The 27,362-nt window shown below is 44.5% G+C and overlaps 1 protein-coding gene across 1 annotated transcript in view; it reads left to right on the plus strand.

Moving 5' to 3' along the window:
- The window catches only part of LOC310798021 (uncharacterized protein), a 68,299-nt gene that overhangs the window by 36,121 nt on the left and 4,816 nt on the right, over positions 1 to 27,362 (plus strand). The window contains exons 16-17 of the mRNA XM_083660488.1: positions 2,051 to 2,200; positions 3,390 to 3,553. Of these exons, the coding sequence (XP_083516614.1) occupies positions 2,051 to 2,200; positions 3,390 to 3,553 (314 nt within the window). The remainder of the gene's footprint in view (positions 1 to 2,050; positions 2,201 to 3,389; positions 3,554 to 27,362) is intronic.

Raw genomic sequence — 27,362 nt, forward strand, 5'->3', positions numbered from 1 at the left:
CGCCATGATGCCACGCTGGAATTGAATCCCGCATTCGGCTACCTACCAAAAAACAAAGGAATCAACAAGATGCTGTCGAAAAAGAGAAAGGTTGACACGGAATGCAGGCAGTTTCAAGAGAAATGGAAAGAGCAGTATTTCTTTTGTGAAGTAAATGGGTAAATGAGTCGAATTGATTTTAGTAAAAAAAAAAATCCGGCCCCCATGAGGTCTCAGTTGAACAAATCCAGCCCTCTACCTAATATGAGTCTGACACCCCTGCTTTAGAATGAACGAATCACAGACCGGCCTGGTTGGCAAACATGGGAGTGCTGTGTGCAGTTCACTGATGTCACAAATACATGATTTCGGGGTGTTTTTGGACCTGCCAACATGTGAATTTGCCTTGTGCAGTTTTCATTTGTCTCTTCCCTTAAAGCAGGGGTTCCCAAACTTACATTATAATGATACAAAGTGGGTTGATAATCAGTAAAGCCATCCTTTAAAGGAGGACTTACCCCCTAGATATGTATCAGAACAGTGATTTGAAAATACCTATGGAAAAAACCAAGAAATGACATATGCTCTTGTCTATACTAGACTCTTTGGCTGTGTTCAAGTCAAGATTTTTTTTCGGAAATCGACGCCATTACAGTTTGCCTACCGCCTCGAAAATAATTTATTTGAGAGGGGCAATATCTTTATAAATATCAACAACTAGCCAACGCTGGTGGTCTGTATGGAAACAGCGTTGCTTAAAATGGTTGAAAGTTATATAAATTTGGTAATTCAGTGGCGAACTAGAAATTTAATTATTTTTCTCCATGTATGTGTGTGTGGGCGTCTGTACCTATCGATAAGAGCAAAGTGACGTGAGGCTCGTTACGGCAGCACACCGCACAATAGGACAACCCCCCCGCTCTGGGGTAACACAATGCGAGATTTCTCCACGTCATTCCCTCATCCAACTTGCCATGAAGTCCCTTTTTCATTTTAGTTTATGGGCTTTTCGTGATTCTTGTTCAAAGTTACTGCAGCACAGGGCAGTGTCAGACCTCCATGTGAAGAGCTCCGCCCGCGCGTCCCCGCTGCCTGGAGCACAGCAGCTTGCTCGCGCTCTAGGGTGCCTACGAGCTGCTGCCTGGCCGGCAGAAAGTGCTCCAGACTCGGTGTGATAATCCTGTAACAGCATTTGAGCTTATTCAGGTAAGATATTAATAATGTTCGATATGTAATTGACCCATCCGAATTAAAATAATAATGTTGTTTTTTTGCGGCGGGGGCATTTTTTAAAATGTAATTCCTTGATGATCCAGCAGAGGTCAGGTCATTATTGTAAAAGAGAATTATTATTGTAAAAGAGAATGTGTTCTCAATAATCTACCTGGTAAAATAAAGGAAATGATGAGAGGGCGCTCCGCTCTAACAGCTTGACCTATCCTGACCACCTGACATGTCTTGACACAAACTTGTTGTTTGATGACAACAAGACAAAATGGAGGCGGCCGATGCAGACTGATGCAGACTGCAGACAACAACAAAGTCAGGAACGGAGCGGACAATCGCAACACTAGCCTCAACGCGACTCACAACTTTATAAAGTTCCTTCTTAGGCTGTGTCACTTTGCGTTTCAACTGCTCCACAGCGCCAGATGTATCGGTTTGTTGCTCAGTAGTTTGGTGGTGTATTGCAGTTTACAATTTTGAGCATCAGCTCTGGCATGTGAATAAGGGCTCGCTATTGGAAACTACAGAATATTTTGGAATACCATGGCCCCAGATACTTTGATAACAACATTGTGTCGGAGGTAGGTAGTTTTATTGTGTTACTTGAGTACAGCAACAAACCTGCGGACACACCTGCTAGCGAGTCACCCCACTTACGTTACATAGGCTATCTCTTATGTAACGTGATATAATAACGTTACATAATAACTTCGGATATGTTCGAACAAATTGCGGGTCAATTAAAGTTCGTTCGAACTTTATTTTTGGAAAAAGTGACAGCTCTAATACAAACTGGGTTGATAATCAGTAAAGCCATCCTTTAATTACTCCACTCCCTCCACAGCGTCCACCCGTAAGCTCTATGAGAAGAAACTGCAGAAGCTGCTTGACGACGGTCCTCCTCAGGCTGCAGAGCCCCAGGTGGTTGTCACAGAGATCGAGGTCAACCACAACGGCAACGCTGACTCGGACCACTACAGTGACAAGGAGGAAGGTAAACCCCAGCGCTACTACGTCCATATTGAGTCACATGTTCAATGTGTATTTCTGTGTCGCTGCTGCAGTACACAGTGATTAAATCACTACAGTCACTATGTCACATGGTCGATGTTAGCTTTCCTGTGTGTCAGTAGTTGTATGCACATCATCAATTACCGCCCAGCATTCATGCTTCTTAGGCATGTCACTTGATTAGCTAAATAATGTACAGTATGTACTCCTTTTCTTGACACTTTTCTCTGCCGTTCTTTTCTACGAAGTGCTGTGTTTGAAAAGTGGATTTGATAATTTATAGAGTGCCATTCTGATAGAGAATATAATTCTACATCTGCTAAATGTATATATAACAGCTTATCTAAACCAAATAAATTGAAGCCATGAGTCTAGGAAGATGTCTCATAAAAGTATATTTATTTATCATAACATTCTCTGCAATATATATTGTCAGAGGGCTGAACCTCAATTTACACATTTCTGATCAATGTACAGAGTCAAATATTCAGCCGCGATGTCACAATTTGACATACGCTTTATAGGCAAAGGAAGGCAGAGAGAAACAAAGAGAGGAGGGGGGGTTAAATGTGTGTGCGCTGCTCCAGTCTGACTGAGAGAGTTATCAGTTGTTATGGCACTCGATGCCCTGACCAAGGTCTCAGCAAAAGGAGAAGTCATATATGTGTGAGATGTCATGTCATGGTAACTCACTGTAGCATAATTATGCGTATGCAATTATCAGGCAACTATTAGCTTATTGAATAGGAAATGGCATGGAACTTATATTTTTCTCCAACACATTCTATTGATGTTGTTGTCAGAGGAAACCTGGTGTTATTTATGAAGGAGATTGGCTCATGAATATACTGGCTAGTTATGTCAACATATTTTCTGTCTAAACCGTGCACTGGCCTGTATTTATTTTCACACACAAACCTCCAATCAATCAATCAATCAATCATTATATAGTGCCAAATCATAGCAAGAGTTATGTCAAGGTGCTTTACAAATAGATAAACAGATAAATAAACCAGCATTTTATTATTTGTTCTTTCATTTTATAGCAACCATTTTATTCTGCTGTTATACAGTACCTGCCTGTTGCACACCTTTTTTATTGTTCGGTTTGATCTTTTCTTCTCTTGACTGACTTTATGAGGGGGTAATGTGATTGTACCTTGTTTTGGCAGAAGAGACATCAGTTCCAGAGCCAGAGGCCCAACCTGAGCCTGAACCCGAACCCGAACCTGTGCCTGAAGCGGTCCTTGAACCGGCTCCAGTGGTGGAGAGGCCAGTCAGGAGCCGGGGGAAGACGCCCATCACCACCCGCACACGCAGCAGCCAGCACAACAAGGTAACACCACCCCGCACACGCAGCAGCCAGCACAACAAGGTAACACCACCCCGCACACACAGCAGCCAGCACAACAAGGTAACACCACCCCGCACACGCAGCAGCCAGCACAACAAGGTAACACCACCCCACACACGCAGCAGCCAGCACAACAAGGTAACACCACCCCGCACACGCAGCAGCCAGCACAACAAGGTAACACCACAGGCAGCAGCCAGCACAACAAGGTAACACCACAGGCAGCAGCCAGCACAACAAGGTAACACCACCCCGCACACGCAGCAGCCAGCACAACAAGGTAACACCACACGCAGCAGCCAGCACAACAAGGTAACACCACCCCGCACACGCAGCAGCCAGCACAACAAGGTAACACCACACGCAGCAGCCAGCACAACAAGGTAATACCCAGCTCTATAGTAGGACCACTTCCAAGTTAATTCCAGTGCGTTATTCGCGCATAAGAAAAAAAAGATCAGTCGGTCCATAAACCTTCGATTGAGAACAGACCTAATAAATTGTTTTCCAGTAATCAAGGGGAAAAACAGATCCAGTTGGCCTCTGGTGAAGTTTGACTGAATTTGTTGGTCTGATATGAATGTTGGCAAGTAGTGAGGGGAATTGATATAGGAATTATCCGCTGATTATTAAAATTGTCTTTGGTGGCTGTTGAAGATAGACATCTTCTTGGAAGGGAGATTTGGATAACTGAAAATGTTACTTGGCAAAAGCCATTGTCATATCTAGGGGTGGGACAAAATATCGATACTCACGGTATCGCGATATTTCCACTTGCGATACGTTATCGATACACTGGCACCAAGTATCGATATGTTTTTTTTTTTTTAAATAAACAGGCTAAAATATTATGCTGTGTGTGGTAGATTCAGATTCAGATTCATTTATTTAAAGAATGGGACATTGCACATTAATGAACAGTACAGCCGTACAGTAAATATGCCAGGTTATAGCCCAAGGGCTAGTTTCCACCTGTAGTCCCATGGCAGGTTGATGTAATCTTGAAAAGAAAAAAATTAATAGTACAAAAAATTAATAGTACAAAAGGTTAGTAAAACATAAGGTGAGTAAAACACACAGAGCATGCAGCAAAACATGACAGACAATATGTTAAAAATTATCACATTGCTGGGTTGATCTGAGCCATAGTTTCAACTGGCCTTTAAAGGTGGCGAGACTAGGGCATTCTCTAATAAAGGGAGGTAGATTATTCCAGAGGGTGCTTCCCATGAAGGATAAGGTCCTCTGACTAAAGCAAGTTTTTCTAAATGGGACCTCACAGACCTTTTTCGTGATGGCCCGAGTGACACGAGTCGAGTTGGCGGTCGAACGATATTTAATGAAGTCAGCAAGAGGAGGCGGCACCAGTCCATGTAGAACTTTGTATATAAGACAGGCAGAAGTGAAATTTCTAAAGTTCTCAAAACTTAGCATGTCATATTTACGTATGACATGACAGTGGTGATGAGAAAGGGTTTTTTTATCTAGTATTTTCAGGGCTTTTTTATAAAGTAGTTCGGCTGGTTTGAGAGTGGTTACTCCTGTCAAAGACCAGCTAGTTATACAATAATTCAGATGCGAAAGGATCATCGAGTGTAAAAATAAAAACGCAGCATCTGTGGACAGACAGCTCCTTATTTGTCTGAAATTATACAGGTGGAATTTAATTTTTTTGGAAATCATTTTAATATGGTTGCTGAACGTTAGGTTGGAGTCCAACATCACACCTAAGTATTTAAACTCATTAACCACAGATAATTCCTCTGACCCCAAGAAAACATTGGAGCGCGGAGGTGCAATGTTTCTTTTAGAAAAGAACATACAAACTGTTTTTTTTGCATTTAGCACGAGACAAGATTTAGTTAGCCACGCCTGGATATGAGAAAGAGCCAAAGATAAGACACGTGCCGCCTCCCCCGGGTCTTTAGCCCTTGTGAAGATGACTGTGTCATCAGCATAAAGCTGAACATCTACATTAAAACAGAAATCTGGAAGATCATTAATGTACAAAGAAAAGAAAATTGGCCCCAAAATTGACCCTTGAGGGACCCCTACTGGACAGCTCAGGTAAGGGGAGCTGACACCGCCAACCACAGTGCACTGCTCCCGGTGAGACAGGTAGTTGAAACATAGTTTCAAGTTGACGTTTATTTATGTTTGTAGTTGAAACAAAAACATAAATACTGTAGGCTACATGAATGGAAATGTTTGCTCATTAATATCTACTTTTAGAAATTATATAGGTAGGTAGGTTATATAGGTTTTCTTGTTTTAATAATAAAAAGACTTCATGTGTAACTTTTCCTCCGTGGTATCGAAAATGTTATGAGTGAGTGAGTGAACTCTGGGAGAGTTCATGTCAATTCTGCTAATAAATACATAATACCTGCTTCTTGCCTTTTAGGGGTATTTTTTTTTACTTCAGTTACACAGGTATCGTGATGTATCGTCTTCCAATATATCGATTATCGCAGAATCGCTGTATCGTGATAATATCGTTATCGAGGGCCAAGTATCGTGACCATATCGTATCGTGAGCTACTCAGCGATTCCCACCCCTAGTCATATCTAGACCGAAGTTTATAGTTTTAAAACACAGCCTATAATATTATAGCCTATAGCCGTTTTCCCACATGCGCTTTGTACCGCTAAATGACCGGAACGTGGTCTAATGCCTTCATGTGTGAAAGTTGTTGTTCCAGTATAAGCGCGACCCCGTCATCGCGGACATTTCACCAGTTCCGAGCCAGTCAGAAGAGCGGTATGCGCGATAACGGACACAAGTGTGAAACGGGTCCAGTCATTTCCCGCTATCAGTGGGCGTTGTCTCAGGTGGTGTCTCGAACGTAGACCGGGACATGCGAAAATGACACTTCCATTCCACGTCGTCAAAATTGTTCAGAGCATCTTCCCAAAATAAATTCCCTCCTGGTCTCTCTCGCTTCCAGACGGCTCTAGTCTCACGCAGCAGCGCAGAGGTACCGTAAATTTCGGACTATAAGCCGCGGCTTTTTCCCCGTTTTTTGGCCCCTGCGGCTTATATAACGGTGCGGCTTATCTATGGATTTTTTCAGCAAACGGCCACTCGGGAACCTCCAAAATCTATGGATTTTACAGGTTACACAGCTTCATCTGCACATCATTTGGCGGAAATCAACCGGTTACTCCTACCGGTTCAAAGTTCATTACAGTAGCAGACAGGAACCACAACAACAGCAGCAGCAGCAGCAAAGGGTCGTGCACTAACTCTCACTCACCATGGAGAAGAAACGCAGAAATGCACACGATGCAGCTTTCAAGTTGAAGGCAGTCAATCTCGCATTAAAAGACGGAAATCGAGCAGCAGCACGTAACCTTGGCATCAACGAGTCAATGGTGAGACGTTGGAAGGGGCAGCAGGAAGAACTGTCTCAATGCAAAAAGACAAAAAAGTCCTTCAGAGGTAATAAAAGCAGATGGCCCGAACTTGAAGATTCCCTTGAAGATTGGGTGTTGACACAGAGAGCAGACGGCCGAGGTGTGTCCACCGTTCAGATCCGACTGAAGGCCAAAACAGTCGCCACCGAAATGAAAATTGAACATTTCAGAGGTGGGCCATCTTGGTGCTTCCGATTCATGAGACGAAAGGGACTGTCCGTCAGGGCGAGGACGACTGTGTGCCAGCAACTCCCTCCCGACTACCAGGAGAAAATCACAAACTTCGGCGAATTCACACAAAGGAAGATCAAGGAATATTCCATCGAACCGGAGCAGATCATAAATATGGATGAAGTGCCTTTGACGTTCGACCTGCCACTCACTCGGACTGTTAACAAGAAAGGTGAATCGTCCATCACGTTGAGAACCACTGGGCACGAGAGAACGAATTTCACTTGTGTGCTCGGCTGCACAGCATCTGGAGTAAAGCTGCCGCCAATGGTGATTTTTAAGCGGATCACAATGACGAAAGAAAAAATTCCCAGCGGGATATGCTTCAAAGTCAACAAGAAAGGATGGATGATGGAGAGTGTGATGAAGGAGTGGCTGGCTGAGTGCTACGTCAAGCGCCCTGGAGGATTCTTTCGCCAAAAAAAAGCTCTGCTCGTTCTCGACAGCATGAGGGCCCATATAACAGATTCCGTGAAAGCAGCCATCAAGAGCACAAACTCAATTCCAGCTGTGATTCCTGGGGGCACAACGAAGCATCTGCAGCCACTTGACATCAGTGTCAATCGTGCGTTCAAAGTGGCACTACGCGTTCAGTGGGAGGCGTGGATGACGAGCGGCGATAAATCATTCACCAAAACTGGTCGCATGCGAAAAGCAACTTTCGCTCAAGTTTGCCAGTGGATCCTGACAGCGTGGAGGAGTGTGAAAACATCCACGATCACCAACGGGTTCCGAAAGGCTGGACTGCTGCGTGATGAAGAGGATGACGCCGCCACAGCTGAGGCCCTTCAGAGGCTGTTCGATTCCGACACCGACAGTGACGAAGAGGAGTTCGTTGGTTTTGAGAGTGACAACGAAGGAGAGAGGAGAGTGGTTGACGAAGCCACCCTGAACCTGTTCGTTTCCGACACTGAAGTTGAGGAGTTTGGTGGTTTCAGTACGCAGGAAGAAGAGGAAGACGAGGATTAGTGACTTGACTTCTCTGGTTACAGCCGTTTGCTGCACCTTCACCTAAAAGATGAAGACAATAATTAATGACTTTTCTGGTAGGCTCAGTACTGTTGACTGATTGTTTTATTATTGTTTTACAGTTATTTTGTTTACAGCCGTGACTGCACCTTATCCTTTTGAGGATTGTTTTATTATTGTTTTACAGTTATTTTGTTTACAGCCGTGACTGCACCTTATCCTTTTGAGGATTGTTTTATTATTGTTTTACAGTTATTTTGTTTACAGCCGTGACTGCACCTTATCCTTTTGAGGATTGTTTTATTATTGTTTTACAGTTATTTTGTTTACAGCCGTGACTGCACCTTATCCTTTTGAGGATTGTTTTATTATTATTATTATTGTTTTATTTTTTATATTTATTTTGTTGAAATGTTAATAAATGGGAGCTTCCCCAAACAGCCATCTCTTTCCCGACAATCCCCTCTGTGCACGAACCCTTACATATGGTAATTAAACATTAACTCATTGAGTGCCAGCCACTTTTGGAGAACGGACGCTCCCAGTGCCAGAGTTTCAGAGCGTTTTCAGTGATTTCTCGAGGCCCACAGAATATTGTGTGATATTACTATGTAAACACCGAACACGCAAAAAGAACAAGGAGACTCTATTGTATCATCAGCAAAAAAAAGTTTATTGATACCATTTTCCGTTCTTTAGTTATCAGCCGGAGAAGATAGGTCAAAAACAGCAAAAATATGCTTTTCTATCAGGAAGCTGAGATATTCAGCCTTTTGTGAAATGCATTATTTCAAGCACATTCACTCACTCTAGCTAATCTTTTCTGATGATGTGACCTGGTTTAGTTCTGTGGTGCATGCGTGCCCCACCCCCCTGTCCCCCCCTCTCCCCGCCTCTCCCCGAGTCAGCTGCAAACTCCTCCCCACACGCACAAAGTCTATTCGGAGCCTCTGTTTTTGCGCCGCGCGGCTCCTGGCAGCTCACAGCAGCAATGAGGAAATGCCCAACGCGACTGCAGGTAAGGGTTGGCCCTTCGGCGTTGGGTGCTGCCTTTCTGGTGGGTACTCGTGTGAAGAAACTATGCAGACAGACAGACAGGCAGAGGAGCTGCAGTTGTGTGCGCGGATTGATTGCTGTTGGCAAGCAGCCCAGAGCCATCTACATGATGGCTCTGTCTGCAGCATGAGCGCGGTTTGTCTTTGATCACGGCTTTGTCAAGCTGTATTCCTGACACTTCTGTCATCTGGAGAGCACTGTCGCCACCTAATGGCTCGGTAAAATAGGTTATAGACATTCAACATGTCCCAAAATGTTACAGGACATAGATCTGGCTTCGATGGACCCCCCCCCCCGTCAAAAAACGCAATTGACGACAATCGTCGTCTTTGGCACTCTACGTCAGTATTTGAATTGACGACAGCTGTCGTCATTGGCACTCAATGAGTTAAAACACAAAAAAAAAAAAAACATTAAAACACCCGCGGCTTATAGTCCGGTGCGGCTTATATATGTAACAAACCGGCAATTTTGCTGCTGCGGCTTATACTCCGGTGCGCCTTATAGTGCGGAAATTACGGTACTTAACAATGTCCGCCCCACCCCACCCCCCCCCCCCCCAACATACCGGCTATTTGACGACTAGATTCCCACATGCGAGCGCTCAGGTGTGAAGGGAAATTCCGGGAAATGTCCGATATTGACTTACTGGTAATTTTCCAGTACGCATGTGGAAAAACGGCTTATGTTTGTTTTGTTTTTTTGACCGGCTCGCAGCCCGGTACCAAATGCGTTGTGGCCCGGTACCGGTCCACGGCCCGGTGGTTGGGGACCTCTGCTATACACCACATGCTCTAAACCAGGGGTTCCCAAACTTTCCGACCAAGTACCACTACGTACTAGGGCTGGGTCGGTTTGAAAATTTTAAAACCGGTTCGATATTGCCGTCTAAACCGGATCGAACCGGTATACGATTTTTTTTGTAATTAATTTTTTTTCCCTTTTTTTTTCTTTTTTTTCTTTTAAGCAGGGCTCCCGAGTGTGGCCCATAACTGTCTGTAGTGCAACTTCAGTCCACCTGATAGCGATAATACACCTCTAAGCTGGTATTGTCAACCAGCAATGATACTGAATAAAAAGAAGCAGGACACCTGTGTAACAAACACACCCTGTACTTATTTCTCATAACTATTCAGCTTAACTTTTCTTCAAACATCAACATAATAAACAAAATAAGACTTTTGCATACTAGTGCAACTTGAGAAGAGGCTAATACGAACAATAGTGCAATCAGAATGGACTGGCAATTTTTTTTTTTTTTTTTTTTTAAGGTTTTTTCGGTTCGCACGTGATCAAACCGGTTTGGGCTCGTACACCGAACCGAACCGGTAAAACCGGAAATCGACCCATGCCTAGTACGTACCAAACCAAATTTCCCAGGGACCACTTCCACTGCGTATACCCCCCTCCTATAAAATAAAATGTACTGATTTAACCATGCAATAGCCACAGAAAGTAGGCATGGGTCGATTTCCGGTTTTACCGGTCCAGTCCGGTGTACGAGCCGGAACCGGTTTGATTCCATGCAAAATGTCTGAACCGACATTTTTCATTATGCCAGGAACTGGTCAATTAAAACACAAATTAAAAGGCAGCCTCAGCAGCCTATGCTACAGGGTTAAATCCAACTTGTATTGCATTAGTAATGAGCAACATGACAACGTGATTCATCTAATGTTTATTAGTTATAGTTACTTTGTTTATAAACTGACATACACACACAATCCCGACGCTCGCATTGGGCCCCCCGCGGTACATGGGTATTAACATTACCGACAGGTTCTGGCTAACATACCGTTACGTGTTATTACTCACCCGATGTGTTGTCTTTACTAACTAGCGAGCCTGACAGAATGAAACAAAGGCTCTAAGTCACTGAGAGCCGTACTGCTTAGGCGAGTGCAGCAACAATGTAGATTAGATCAAATTTCACTAGCGGAGGGGGGGTGGCAGCACCGTGAGATTTGGGGTGAAGTAAGATGAAAATATAACGCTAAACGGGACAGTGCTACAGTGTAGGAAGTAGGGGTGGGAATCACCAGATGCCCACGATACGATACTAAAACGATACTTGAGTCACGATACGATAGTATTGCGATATCGCCGATATTGCGATATATTGAATATTGCGATATTTCGATATATTGCGATTTCTTACTTTTTCAACTGCAAATGATGTCCTTAAAGGAAAACTTTGTCAACATCTGGTTTATATAAGAACAATTTTCCAGTCTGTACATCTGACTTCAACCATTTTATTGCAGCAACTTTCATAAAGTCATGTCATAGTTGCATGCACCTGACAAACTGAACTGTTTGTTACAGTCTACTTACAGTCCACCTTAACTGGATGTGTGGACTACTGTACTTAGGTAGTTTTTGAACAATGCAACTTCACTTCACTTGCACAAAACAGTAACTGGGGAATTTGTAAATTACTGTTATGACAAAACTGTTACTGTTAAAACAAAATGAAAATATGCTACCGTTTGTTTACTGCTGGCCTTGGAACTAAAGTTTATAGTAGCCCGGTGGCCTGGCATGGCCTGCAAATTTTTTTTTTTTTTGCAATATCGAAACTTGGCGTCCAAATATTGATACAATATCGTCAGGCAAAATATCGCGATACTATGGTGTATCGATTTTTCCCCCCACCCCTAGTAGGAAGACGTGCAGGCTGCAATCACCACTCACCTTGTTAAAGATATGGTGCTCTTCAAAACTGTGGAAAAGGAGTAGAGATGCTGCGATCGAGATTTTTCAATTCCGATCCGATTCCGATATTTTAGCCTCAAAACCGATCCGATTCCGATCAAATTTCGATACCCGATTCGATACCGATTTCGATCCGATACCGATACAGCACATATTTAAGCCTCTCTATGCTGTCTGATAGCTAGCAGGCAACAAACATTTTTAGGGTTAGGTATGTATGTGTGTGTGCTTTGGTAATATAGTATGTAAACGATTTAGTTAATCTAATTAATTTGATGTAAAACTAAAACATAACAATCAAATACACACTTTTGTAATGGGTGAACACTGGACACAAATAATTATAGTTTCCTCACACATACACCCCCACTCTGTCTCACACAGGACACATACACACACAGCCCTGTCCCTGTCTCTCTCTCTCTCTCTCTCTCTCTCTCTCACACACACACACACACACACACACACACACACACACACACACACACACACACACACACAGCCCTGTCCCTGTTTCTGTTTCTGTCTCTCACACACACACACACAAAGTTTGTGCATACATTTCCACTGCCAGATTGGAGGAGTCTTTTGTCATTATCTAATGTTACTTCTCTTCAGTGCAATACGTTTTGATAATGACCTGCTGTACAGCGCCGTTCGCTCAGTCAATAACGTGTCGTTAACGTTAGTTAGAGGAGAAAGATAGCTGCTGTTAGCTAGCTGCCTCAGTGGGTAACGTTACCCTATAGAGAGTATTTATCTGACGTTTATGTTAGCTACTCCTCAAACCTGCGGGTGGAAATGGTTTATGCGATGCGATGTATGTTGAAGCAAGACAACGTTTTAATGTACCTTGAATTGGACAAATTACGACGGACGTGCTCACGCAGATCTAAGCCCTGGCCATCCTAGGCTCAACGCGGCCTCTGTGTGCTGCTGCTGCATGCTGCTTATATCGGAGCCTTGGATCGGTCATTTTCGCTGGAATCCGATCCGATCCATGTTTTTTGGCTGATATCGCGCCGATATCCGATCACATGATCGGATCGCAGCATCTCTAAAAAGGAGTCTTAAATCCATGTTTCTGATGATCGACCAATAATCCACCAGGTTAAAAGTATTTCTCTAAAGTTGGCATCATCCAACAAACTGAGAAAAACAATGTTCAAATTTTTATCTCAGAGGGCCCTAACTTCGCGCTGACGGACATGGGGTCAAGTATGACCATTAATTCATTACACTATATCTCACAGACGGTCATTTAATAAACAAAACAACGTGACTATAATGCTACTTCTTCTTCTTCATCTTCTCCTTCTTCTTCAGTTATTTGTGGTTGGCAAACCATTTTAGAGGTGCATTACCGCCACCAAGTCGACTGGAGTTGCACTACAGTCATTTATCGCCTACACTGGGAAGCACTGCTCACAAGTGCGACATCTAGTGGCAAAATTCGGTATACTGGTTAGATTCGGTTTGGAGAGCAATACCGAACCGGTTTTACAATTTTCACACCGACCCATGCCTAGCAGAAAGGCTAAATAACAATATAAGGCTACTAGCTGGTTCAAAATGGACATTCGCACACACAAACTCACACACACACACACACACAGACACACCCACACGCACCTGCCAACATTAGGCTGTGAAAAAGAGGACCCCTTTGAAAAAGTTTTTTCCCCTCGCCAAAATGTAGTCTAACTTTAGAGTGTTATTTAGCTACCTTCCTGACAAGCTAGCATGACATGGCTGGTACAACTCGATTCCTTAAGTCTTCTAGTTTCATATGATACCAGAAACTTCCGCAGACCACAGTTTGGGAACCAATGCTCTAAACGAAGCATCCAGAGATAGCCTGCTGATAATTTTATTGTCTTGAGCAATCTTTCAATGTCTGCGTACTAGGGATGCACACAATTAATCGAAACTCGATTAATCGAAAACTCGATTAATTGCTTGTTAAGGATTTACTCGAGCAAAGAAAAATTGCTCGATCAAAGCAAAACATAAAAGCAACGTGCATTAGATGGTGTTTTCAAATCATTTTTCAATTATCCTCCAGAGGGCGCAATGATATCACTGTAACAGACTGTTCAGCGTGTATGCGAGGCTCTGTGTTTGTCCCCTCGAGAGTTGCCGTACAATAGGAAGTGAGGGACTTGGTTGTTGACCACAGAGCCGGTGTGTGCTTAGTGCTAACGCTAGGCGCTAACTGAGAATAAATGTGGAAACGTGTTATAACGTTACAGCCTGACTCTCGTTTATTGTTTTAACAAAGTGTAAGTAATAGGCGGACCCGGACACTCGGCTACATCACTATCGCCCTTTTCAGACAAGTCATAAGATGCTGTTCAAGTAGAACAGTGTTTATTCGGATAAATTGGCTCGCCTGGAGTCTCACCTGGACTGCGAGCAGAAAAAATAAACAATCTGCGTGGGTAAGTGAGCCCTTGCGGCCGTGATGGGGATTCTGGGCAAATGTTGACATGTCTAAAAAGTTATGCCTCCACGTTTTTATGTGTTTCATAGCGTAGGCTAGGCATGGGTCGATTTCCGGTTTTACCGGTTCGGTTCGGTATACGAGCCCAAACCGGGTTGATCACGTGCAAACCGAAAAAACCTAATTTTTTTTTTTTTTTTTTTTTTTTTTTTTTTAAAGTTTTTTTTTTTTTTTTTTTTGCCAGTCCATTCTGATTGCACTATTGTTCGTATTAGCCTCTTCTCAAGTTGCACTAGTAGGCAAAAGTCTTATTTTGTTTATTATGTTGATGTTTGAAGAAAAGTTAAGCTGAATAGTTATGAGAAATAAAAACAGTGTGTTGTTACAGTTAAAAGGTTCTGCTTATTTGTATTCAGTGTTCGTGCTGGTTGGCAGCATACCAGCTTAGAGGTGCATTATCGCCACCAACTGCAGCCGCTTTGATACGTTTTTTTGGGGAATATCGAACCGGTTTCAAAATGTTCAAACCGACCCATGCCTAGGCCCTATATTGTGTGAATTTGTGAGTTTTGAAGTTTATAAGGCAGCTCAGCTGTAAGCCAATCCATTCTGATTGCACTGCTTGTGTTTTTATTAGCCTTTTTCTCAAGTTGCACTATAGGCAGAAGTCTTATTTCATTTATTATTTTGATGTTTAGAAGAAAATTTGAGCTGAATAGTTATGAGAAATAAATACAGGGTGTGTTTGTTACATAGGTGTCCTGCTTCTTTTTATTCAGTATCATTGCTGGTTGACAATACCAGCTTAGAGGTGTATTATCGCTATCAGGTGGACTGAAGTTGCACTACAGACAGTTATGGGCCACACTCGGGAGCCCTGCTTGAATTTTTTTTTTTTTTTTTTTTTTTTTTTTTAATTACAAAAAAAATCGGTATACCGGTTCGATCCGGTTTAGACGGCAATATCGAACCGGTTTTAAAATTTTCAAACCGACCCAGCCCTAGCGTAGGCTATGCAATGCTGTGAGAAATATACAATAAGTTGCTGCTGCATAAATAAACGTTTTATTGAGGAAAAAACGCATTTGGTATGGTTTGGAAAATGTATTTTTAATTACAATTAATCGATTGATTGATTATTAACGTTACCAATGATTGAGTTTGGAATTTGCGGAAAATGTGCATCCCTACTGCGTACACAAGGCTGATCTGGAGTCTGCCTCCAGAAGGCTGATCTGGAGTGTGTATATACCTTAATTTCCAACATGATGCAGGTACTGTAGGTCACAGGTCAGCTGGGCTTGGTTAAAGCGTTTCCCCTGACATTGAGAAAGGAAGTGGTTTGGTTTTTATTGGACTCGGCAGTCACGCCCAGCCCTGTCTGTGCCTGTGTGTCTAGCTTCTCTATCAATCCCGCTCTCTGCATGTCAGAGTCGAAGCACATGACGTAGATTAACTGTTTTTTTCACCAGCCGCTGCTACTCGTTTCTCTTCTAGTTTCCAGCCCCACCCCTTCCATTTCTTATCTCCACCCGCTCTCTTCTTCCTCTTCCCAAGATATTTGCAATACACACACACACACACTCTCTCTCTCTCTCTCTCTCTCTCTCTCTCTCTCACTCACTCACACACACACACACACACACTTTTCCATGCAATTGTTATTGCACTAGTGAAGCCTGTAAAATATATCGCTATCAATGTTCACCATCTCTCTTCATCTAATTTGCACAGTAGAATGTAGGCTTGATAAAAATGTGATCAAGCCTATGGTAGGCAAATAGTATAGCCATCTGAAACTCCCAAATGTGAAGAGTGTAATATAATTGAGCAGGTCATTGGTTAGGCTGAAAGTGTTGTGTTACCATTTGTTTGCCTCCATGTGCCTTTTCTCCCCTCCCATCTCTGGTTAGACCAGCAAGTAATGTTAGTTGTACATGTTGTGAACACAATCCCCCCTCATAGACATGTAGGTAAGACCCTTATCTAAGCCTGTGTGTATTCTGTTGTCACTGCCATCTCTGGAAATATGGTTTCATTACCACAGCTAAAAGTCTGCTAGCATTGATGCTAATACCATAGCTAAAAGTCCGCTATCATTGATGCTAACTATCGTCAGCATTGATGCTATCAGACTTAGCTGTGATAAAAGCATGTGCTACTCAGCTATCGTCATTGCCTGGCTTACTGCTGCTTGCTGGTAATGTTAATCACATGGCCAGAAGAAATCCGCAGACTTGTCGCTAACGACGTTAGTCTCTTTTCTCCAGGAGGGTCTGAAAAGGTGTCCCTTTATTTATACGGTGTCACAGGTAAAACCGGTGTTTTCAGACCGTGTTTATTCCCCGGTCTGAAAATGTCCACACCGTAGCATCCCTAGTGTCTATTTTGGACCACTGGTGTGAGGAAAGGGGCTGAGATTACATGGGAACTACATTATTGAATGCATGGTCAGGGACCATCTGCAATGCCTTCACAGACCATCAGGTGGCCGTATGAAAAACGACTTCCACAGACAAATAGCCCTAAATAACCTATCGCATGAAACATGAAACCTTAACTTGAATTACATTGTGCCAGAATTGTTTTTGTATCAGTGCATGCATTCCAAGACCTCATTGGATCAGAGAGTATTTCAGGTTGTGCGATTACATGAGCAAGAGTGTAAAAGACAGGATGTAGCAAAGCATTTGACTAATCACTGATATTCAGTGACGCTGTCGCTCTTATCACTGTCAATCATCCAAGGATGCCTTAACATTAGTGTGTAGGCCCTGGGGCTACAGGCATTGAGAGGCTGTTGTTCGTGTTGCTGTGAAAGAATTTGTTTTGCACCGTGAGTGAAGTTATGTGCCCGGTTAGTTACTACATTCCCTCCAGCATGGGTGCGAGGAAGCGTTCTGCGTGATGATGGCATGCCTGTTGTGATTGGGCCTCCGACCAATCAGAGGCCTCAAGACTAATCATCAGGTGCCTCACGAGACTAAAAACCCCGCCTGTCTCGTGTCGTGAGGCCCCTGGGGTCAGAGGCCCGGGGATTAAGCCCAGGTAAGCCTGTGCGTTAAGGCACCTGCTGTATGCTGACCCCTACAGGAAGAAATTGGAAGTATCTGCTGGAAATAATCCCTCAACGTGTGTGTTTTACAAAATGTATGATCACATCCATCCACGTCTTCATATTCGAGGCATCTTTGTTAGTTGGGACAGCAATTAATGTCAAGATAGGTTTGGCTGCATAAAGTTTGTATTTTAAAAAGAGAAATGTAAAGAATGCCCTCTAACTAAATGGTACCAGTGTTCTCCTTTTTTTTAAGCAATGTGTGCTTACATGTGTGCATGCAGACAGACCAGCTGCTGGATAAGGAGGAGGAGGATGATGATGAGATGCCCGTCCGCAATGTAAAGCGCAGATCCAGGAGGTTCTCCCCTAGAGTGGTGCAGACTCTCTCGCCCTCCCTCGACGCTGTAATATGACCCAATGTTTAAAACACATCAAACACACTGGTGCAAAGTCCCTCACTTCATCCCACACTGTGTTTGCATGATGAAGAGCTTATCACACTGCAGCTGATGAAGAGCTTATCACACGGCAGCTGACTTCTGTTTTGGGGTATCTTAGTTCACTTTTGCACCTAGTTAGCACCTGGCCACAGACAGAGAGGTGTATGTGCAGGCTTCCCACTCTTTCTCTTTGTTATGGGATCTGGTGTTTCGTCTGTTTATTCAGTGACTGCTCCCTCTGCTGTCAAGTTGTCCCCAGTGCAAGAGAAGAAAATTTGATATTATTAAAATATCAGCTATGCTTCCCATTAGAAGCCGGACAGATCTCTCTGGACAATGTTCAAATGTGTCCTTATGTCTTAATATAAATAACCAAATATGAGATGCTTTGGAACAGCTTTGGAGCAGCGACTGGATTTGGAACCACACACGTATCGCATATGGAATGCCGTTCCTAATTTGATTTATGATGTATTATAATAGGCCTGCTTGTATCATTCGGACATAGTTTGACACACAAATCCAGAAACAAAGCACTCTTACATTTTTTCTTGCTAACTGGGTGGTGCTGAATCCATCCTCCAACTGGTATGGAAATACTCAAGAATCAACAACTGAAATTTAACTTTTTCGGTTGTTTCTCTTCAGAGTGATGGGAAAATGCACGGCTGTGTCCCAATGAAAAGTAAATGAATGAGTATGAGAGGCATCAGTGTCAAAAAGATCCTGCACACTGCTCCTCTGACCTATTCACACACTACTGCCGAAAGTCCACCCGGACCAAAACAGAAAAGAATACGAGGGATCAGCCGATTAGCATTTTGGTAAACAAACTTCGTCACTGGGTGGAAACGGGTAACTTAATAGTCAAGTCAAGTTTATTTATATAGCCCTAATTCACAAGCATGTCTCAGAGGGCTTCACAGAAAATATGTCTAGCTAATTCTAGCTGACACAACAGTAGCAAGAATATACAGAATAAAGATAACATTTGAACAATTGATAGAGAAATATAGAAAATATAGAAATGAAGGAGAGAGCAGAGGAGAGAGCAGGAGAAGGGAGGAGAGCAGGGGGAATGTGAGAGAGTGATGGGGTGGGGAGGAAATGGGAAATGTTGGAGGGTATAGGAGGTGGGGAAGGAGCAAGAGGAGAGAGCAGGAGAGGGGAAAGGGGGGGGGGGGTGTGGGGGAGAAGAGAGCAGGGGGAGGGAGGAGGTGGGGAGAGAATGGGAAATGTGGGAGAGGAGAGAGCGTATGGAAGAGTATGGGAGTATATAGGAGTATAGGAGACTATATGGAGAGAACAGGGAAAGGAGGGCTAGCTGACACAACATTAACAAATTACAGTAGTAATAATAACACATCGAACAATTATATGATAGAGAAATATAGACACACATCTAATAATGGGACCCTATGGAGCCAGTCTTGAGTGTGTCACTCTAGCCGGCTGTGCTGTTTAAATTCTTTTTTTAAACTGCGACAGTTCACACAACTTTAACACGACATGCATAGTACACATCAGACTCTTGAGATACTTCAGAGGCCTATACCACGAAGCAAGATTAGTTGCTTAGCGAGGTAACTTCAGGTTTAACCCTGGGTTTGCCATGATACGACGCTAGTTAACTTCTTACCGAGATATATTTCCATAGCAACTTATGCTTGACATTTAACCTGGTCGAGAGCAGGTTAAGTTGCAAGGATAAGATTAAATCTTAAAAGGCACCGCCCACGAACCAATGAGCTTCCTGGAAAAGGAGAGAAAAGTATTTTGCGACCGCCAAGACCCATTTAATCATACGTCTCCAAAGGGCACCGTGTGTGCAACGGAGATGCTGAACTTCGGTGGCGAAATCAAGCAAGCTGAATAACTTACGCAACAATCTGCAATTTTTTTGCCAGCCCTCCTTTCTGTGATTATGTGCAGCAGTGTTGCCTTTGGTTTTTGTTACATCTTTGAATTCTTCATATTTCCTTAAGATTATGGTTTGTTCCTCCAGCGTGAAGTATTAATTTTTATTTGCTCCCAAGCACGTTTTACCCTGCCGATTGCAGCTGAACGCTGCGTGGAGAAATATCACCTGCGTAAAAAGCAACCATAAACGTCTCCAAAGTGCACTAAGGTGTGTGCAATGGAGCTGCTATTTTTATAGGCTATTTTTTAATTCAATGAAAACTACGCCCGCACTGTTGATTCAGAGCCTATATTTATAATGTTAAATCTATGATCTAAATAGGCCTACGGATTTTGGAAATGTAGACTTCTGCTCGCAAAAAACACATACAAGGTACAAGGTACATGGTCAACTTTATTATCCCACAAGGGGAAACTCGGGTGCTCATCATACACGTCTGTTGCAGTACATACCGTGTACACACTGTACACACCATATACACACACACACACATATACACGCACGCAATATCAAAAATATAAAACATCTACAGTAGCCTACATAGGTTTAAAAGTTACAAGTGCAAAGTGCAATCTGGGAGTGCGGTGAGCACATTCAAAGGTGCAAATACTGTCTTAGAGAATATACAGCAGCATACAATATCCAATATATACAGTCCAAACAATATACACAGTTTGATCATTTATTTCTTGTTTAGCGCTCTGATTACTAGGCAGAAATGGCAGCAGAAATCAAATGACTGATGTGAATAAAAGCGGTAACTTTAGACAGTCCTTCAGTAACAGACTCATATCCAACGCAGACTTTGATTGTGACATACATTAAAGCTCCGTTAATTAATACACTTTGATGTGGCTTTCAATGAATGAGGAAATAGGCTTTCTCTGATGCTGTAAAATCCGGAGCTGTCCATATTGCATTGTGATTGGCTAGTTGTTACAAACCACGCCTCTTTCGTGGACACGAGCTCCTGTTCACGAGCGTTTTCAGGTGCACGAGCTCAGAGCTGGATAAAGAAATCCCAAATTGACAGATCCAGCTGATAACCGGCATTGTGGTACTGAATAGCTCGATTGCTTTGATCTGGTTAAGCCAAACCAGATCAAGGGACAGATCCTGGATCCTGTTTATCCTCCATTCGTGGTATGGGCCTCTGCTCTCTCACTCAAAATGTCAAAATATAAGCGATGTGATGTATAGTTTTTGAGATATTAACGTTTGTTTGGCACAACTCATACTAGTTAACTGCTGCAGGGTTCCGCATTTCTGTATGGTTGTGATGTCACGGCATGCCGATCCCTTGTATATATATACTGTTGTATTTGGGGGGGAAACTGTTGTATTTGAAGAGCCAAAGTGCTGTATATTTTTTATATTGATCCTTTCGTTTGTTTTTATTGCTGTAGTGTAGTTTAAGCACTGTCCTTGATTGTTGGTGATTTCCATAGATGGGGCCTGCACCATTTATGACTGTTCAGATATCAGTGCTAAATGTATTTTGGGTTTTATAAGGTTTTATTAGGTTTATAAGGTGTTATAATAAGGTTTTATAAGGTTGATGAAAAGTCAACTTTGTTATCGACTCCTCCACCAGGATTGTCCTACTCCTGTTCTTCCTCACTGCGAGTCAAAGGTCAGTTACTGCGAGTCAAAGGTCAGTTAGCACAACAATGAATTTCATTTTCATTGATCCATCTTTCTGGATGCTTCACCACAAGATTCCCAAACCTGGCTGTCAACACTCCATTCTCCACCATTTAATTGTGCATCTCTTTTGCTCTCCAACTCGCTTATTTCTGCTACTTTCATCCCACTCTTTCTTGCTTTCTTTGTTACCTACTTTTGTCTTTCCCTGTCTTTTTTTCCTTGTAGCTTTTATTTTTTCTCTCTGATCCCCCCCCCGTCACTTTCTAATTGTCTCTTTATCTTATCTTTCTTTCTTTGCTATATCTGTCTTAATCTCTCTGTTTCCCTCCCATAGAGAGTACCTAGGAATCTCAGGCCTGTTCTGACAGAGCAGGACTGGGTGGAGTGTAACAAGAAAGTTCACCAGAGGCCGGACATTCCAGCTAGGGCCAAGTCTCCCTTCGTCTCTTCCCGATCCGCCCAGGTAGCTCGAGGCCACGGGACGGCCGATTGGAGACACTTTGGTTGTTAGTTAGCTGGTTCCACTTCCAATAGGGTCGACTCACTGGTCTGTTCAGATTTGTGGATATGGTGACGAGATGGAATGTTTTCCCTGTACGGCACGGCTCAGATCACCTCTTCTCAAAATGCACACCGGGTGGGCATGATTCACTTGAATTGGCATGAACAAGGAATGTCTTGTTTTGTAATCACTGGTGATTTCAGGGATGATGGTCACACATGTGGATAGATTCACAGGTTTGCTCTATTTTTGTCAATATGGGAAAACTTGCACTCACACCTGGACGTTTTGGGGCTGTTTGTTTGTATTACCGTACTACTTTTCCTGGATCACACTTTTTGCCATTCACTCATTGCCTTGGCTGCCTTAGCAACAGCGTCCAGCAGGCGAAGCCTCGTCCTCTCCTGGGAGAGCCAGGTGCGTGGCCCTCAAACCAAGGCACCCCCCACCAGTGACGACGCCCGTCAACAGGCCCCCTGAGGTCCACAGAGCTCCTTCTGACAGCCCTTGCTTGAAGGTGCTCTCACTTGACAACCTCTGGTGACTGGGTATAATGTGCATATTTTCTTGGAGACAGAAAACCATTTGCATTGGTTGAATTGTGAGTTGTGCCTGCCCCTCCATCTTCTGTGTTTCAAACCTCCAGCTCCATGAGGATGAACTGGGTCCTCCTCCCAAACCCATTAAAGCTGCCCCTCAGCCAGGCGCTCTACTCAACACCGCTCTGCTGGAGGTTAGCCTCACCTATGTTCTCATCTGACCTGCTCTCACCTGTTAAGGGATCCACAGCTAAAGAAGGAGCAGTTTGTTAATGAAAAGTTAGATTGACAGGCTGACAATGAATGAATGTGGAACATGGTAATGTCAGGAGTTATTCTGCTAACTAATGACCGGCCTAATTGCAGCCGCACTTTTTGATTTAGTCACTGAAACATCAATCTACATCTTGAACCTTTTTCTTGCTATGTCTCTGCGTCTCAGGAACCAGAGCCAAATGTTGAATCATCAGTAGCACAGAGCATCATACCTTTGAGACCAGTTACTCTGGTGTGTTGAATTTAATTTGAATTAAATCTCACTATTCAACTCTGTATAATCCACTGTGATATTACATGATAACTATCAGGACCAGTCGTTTTCCGATGTTGTACTTCTTTTTCCTCGTGTTTCCTGGACACACATAACTAATCTAGTCGTCTGTGTTTTGCACAAGTCAAAGAGTCCGCCAGAGGAACCAAGGCCCCGGCTGGCCGCCAAGCCATCCAGGCCTCCATCCCCTTTGGTTCATCTGACCAAAATCGACCCAGTCAACTTTAGCCCCATGTGCTACATCTCACCCATGGACCAGGAGTCTCCCTGGTCTCTCTCTGACCAGTCTGAACCTCGGGCCAGTGGCCGCTCTGCAGTAGCGGTATTGCTCAAGTCGTCTCTCTTTTGGGAGTTATCCATAGAGACACACACACACACACACACTGCCTTGACAATGTAAATAACCACTGATGAAAACACACTGGTGCAAAGTCCCTCACTTCATCTCACGCTGTTTTCCTGATTACGAGCTTTTTATTAAACCATTACACCACAAAACACTGCAGCTAAGCCCTATTTTGTGGTATCTTAGAATGCTTTCTCACTGGCGCCCCGGTACCGTTCCCCAGCAAACTTGTCCCCAAATTGACGCCAGTTTCGTGAACATTTCCGTTCTGCGCCCGGGCCGTGACAGGATCCACTTGAAAAGGTGGTCTGGGGAGCGCTTTGGCGTGCCCGGGCACGGAACACTTGCAAGTGTGAAAGCCAACCGTTCCGAACCACATAGACAACAAACAGGTGACGATAAACTCCAGGCATAGTTGATGATGCAAGTGCACTCTGTTCCGTTTCCGAGCACGGAAGAAATGCTGTAATGTGAAAGCTGACTAGCGGGGGAGAGGGGCGGGGGGGCAATCGTTCCCGAGTGCGGAACGGAATGGAACGAAAGCAACCGTTCCCAGTGAGAAAGCAGCCTTAGTCCACTTTGCACCTAGTTGCACCGGGCCACATACAGATGGGTGAATCTTAGTCCACTTTGTACCTAGTTGCACTGGGCCACAGACAGAGGGGTGAATCTTAGTCCACTTTGTACCTAGTTGCACTGGGCCACAGACAGATGGGTGAATCTTAGTCCACTTTGCACCTAGTTGCACTGGGCCACAGACAGATGGGTGAATCTTAGTCCACTTTGTACCTAGTTGCACCGGGCCACAGACAAATGGGTGAATCTTAGTCCACTTTGTACCTAGTTCACACCGGGCCACAGACAGATGGGTGAATCTTAGTCCACTTTGTACCTAGTTGCACCGGGCCACATACAGATGGGTGAATCTTAGTCCACTTTGTACCTAGTTGCACCGGGCCACATACAGATGGGTGAATCTTAGTCCACTTTGTACCTAGTTGCACCGGACCACAGACAGATGGGTGAATCTTAGTCCACTTTCTACCTAGTTGCACCGGACCACAGACTGATGGGTGAATCTTAGTCCACTTTGTACCTAGTTGCACCGGGCCACAGACAGATGGGTGAATCTTAGTCCACTTTGTACCTAGTTGCACCGGACCACAGACAGATGGGTGAATCTTAGTCCACTTTGTACCTAGTTGCACCGGGCCACATACAGATGGGTGAATCTTAGTCCACTTTGTACCTAGTTGCACCGGGCCACAGACAGATGGGTGAATCTTAGTCCACTTTGTACCTAGTTCGCACCGGGCCACAGACAGATGGGTGAATCTTAGTCCACTTTGCACCTAGTTCGCACCGGGCCACAGACAGATGGGTGAATCTTAGTCCACTTTGTACCTAGTTCGCACCGGGCCACAGACAGATGGGTGAATCTTGGTCCACTTTGTACCTAGTTCGCACCGGGCCACAGACAGATGGGTGAATCTTAGTCCACTTTGTACCTAGTTCGCACTGGGCCACAAACAGATGGGTGAATCTTAGTCCACTTTGCACCTAGTTGCACCGGGCCACAGATAGATGGGTGAATCTTAGTCCACTTTGTACCTAGTTGCACCGGGCCACAGACAGATGGGGGAATCTTAGTCCACTTTGTACCTAGTTACACCGGGCCACAGACAGATGGGGGAATCTTAGTCCACTTTGTACCTAGTTGCACCGGGCCACAGACAGATGGGGGAATCTTAGTCCACTTTGAACCTAGTTGCACCGGGCCACAGACAGAGGGGTGAATCTTAGTCCACTTTGCACCTAGTTGCACCGGACCACAGACAGATGGGTGAATCTTAGTCCACTTTGCACCTAGTTGCACCGGGCCACAGACAGATTGGTGAATCTTAGTCCACTTTGTACCTAGTTCGCACTGGGCCACAGACAAATGGGTGAATGTTAGTCCACTTTGCACCTAGTTCGCACCGGGCCACAGACGGAGGGGTGAATCTTAGTCCACTTTCTACCTAGTTGCACCGGGCCACAGACAGATGGGTGAATCTTAGTCCACTTTGTACCTAGTTCGCACTGGGCCACAGACAAATGGGTGAATGTTAGTCCACTTTGCACCTAGTTCGCACCGGGCCACAGACGAAGGGGTGAATCTTAGTCCACTTTGTACCTAGTTCGCACTGGGCCACAGACAGAGGGGTGAATCTTAGTCCACTTTGTGCCTAGTTAGCACCGGGCCACAAACGGACGGGTGAGTCTTAGTCCACTTTGTACCTAGTTCGCACCGGGCCACAGACTGATGGGTGAATCTTAGTCCACTTTGTACCTAGTTCACACCGGGCCACAGACAGAGGGGTGAATCTTAGTCCACTTTGCACCTAGTTGCACCAGGCCACATACAGATGAGTGAATCTTAGTCCACTTTGCACCAAGTTGCACCGGGCCACAGACAGATGGGTGAATCTTAGTCCACTTTGTACCTAGTTGCACCGGGCCACAGCCAGATGGGTGAATCTTAGTCCACTTTGTACCTAGTTCGCATTGGGCCACAGACAGATGGGTGAATCTTAGTCCACTTTGCACCTAGTTGCACCGGGCCACAGATAGATGGGTGAATCTTAGTCCACTTTGTACCTAGTTGCACCGGGCCACAGACAGATGGGTGAATCTTAGTCCACTTTGCACCTACTTGCACCGGGCCACAGACATATGGGTGAATCTTAGTCCACTTTGTACCTAGTTCGCACTGGGCCACAGACAAATGGGTGAATGTTAGTCCACTTTGCACCTAGTTCGCACCGGGCCACAGACGGAGGGTGATTCTTAGTCCACTTTGTACCTAGTTCGCACTGGGCCACAGACAGATGGGTGAATCTTAGTCTACTTTGCGCCTAGTTAGCGCCGGGCCACAAACGGATGGGTGAGTCTTAGTCCACTTTGTACCTAGTTCGCACCGGGCCACAGACTGATGGGTGAATCTTAGTCCACTTTGTACCTAGTTCACACCGGGCCACAGACAGAGGGGTGAATCTTAGTCCACTTTGCGCCTAGTTAGCGCCGGGCCACAAACGGATGGGTGAGTCTTAGTCCACTTTGTACCTAGTTCGCACCGGGCCACAGACGGAGGGGTGACTCTTGGTCTACTTTGTACCTAGTTCGCACTGGGCCACAGAGGGGTGAATCTTAGTCCAATTTGCGCCTAGTTAGCACCTGGCTACAGACAGAGGGGTGTATGTGCAGCTAGTTAGCACCCGGCCACAGACAGGTGTGTATGTGCAGCTAGTTAGCACCTGGCCACAGACAGGGGTGTATGTGCAGCTAGCTAGCACCTGGCCACGGACAGGGGTGTATGTGCAGCTAGCTAGCACCCAGCCACAGACAGAGGGGTGTATGTGCAGCTAGTTAGCAGCACCCGGCCACAGACAGAGGGGTGTATGTGCAGCTAGCTAGCACCCGGCCACAGGCAGAGGGGTGTATGTGCAGCTAGTTAGCAGCACCCGGCCACAGACAGAGGGGTGTATGTGCAGCTAGTTAGCACCTGGCCACAGACAGAGGGGTATATGTGTAGCTAGTTAGCACCCGGCCACAGACAGAGGGGTGTATGTGCAGCTAGTTAGCACCCGGCCACAGACAGAGGGGTGTATGTGCAGCTAGTTAGCACCCGGCCACAGACAGAGGGGTGTATGTGCAGCTAGTTAGCACCCGGCCACAGACAGAGGGGTGTATGTGCACACTTCCCACTCTTTCTCTTGATTATGGGATCTGGTGTTTCCTGTCTGTTTATTCAGTGACTTCTCCCTCTGCTGTAAAGTTGCAAGAGTGCAAGAGAAGAAAATCATTAAAGTAGCCGCTATGCTCCCCCCACCCCCACCCCCACCCCCCCTCAGAAAACAGAAGAATCTCTGGTCAATGTTCAAATGCGTCTTTATATTGTAATATCAGCATCCA

Source organism: Poromitra crassiceps, assembly GCF_964638095.1.
Source record: "Poromitra crassiceps genome assembly, chromosome: 2".
Classification (NCBI taxonomy): domain Eukaryota; kingdom Metazoa; phylum Chordata; class Actinopteri; order Beryciformes; family Melamphaidae; genus Poromitra; species Poromitra crassiceps.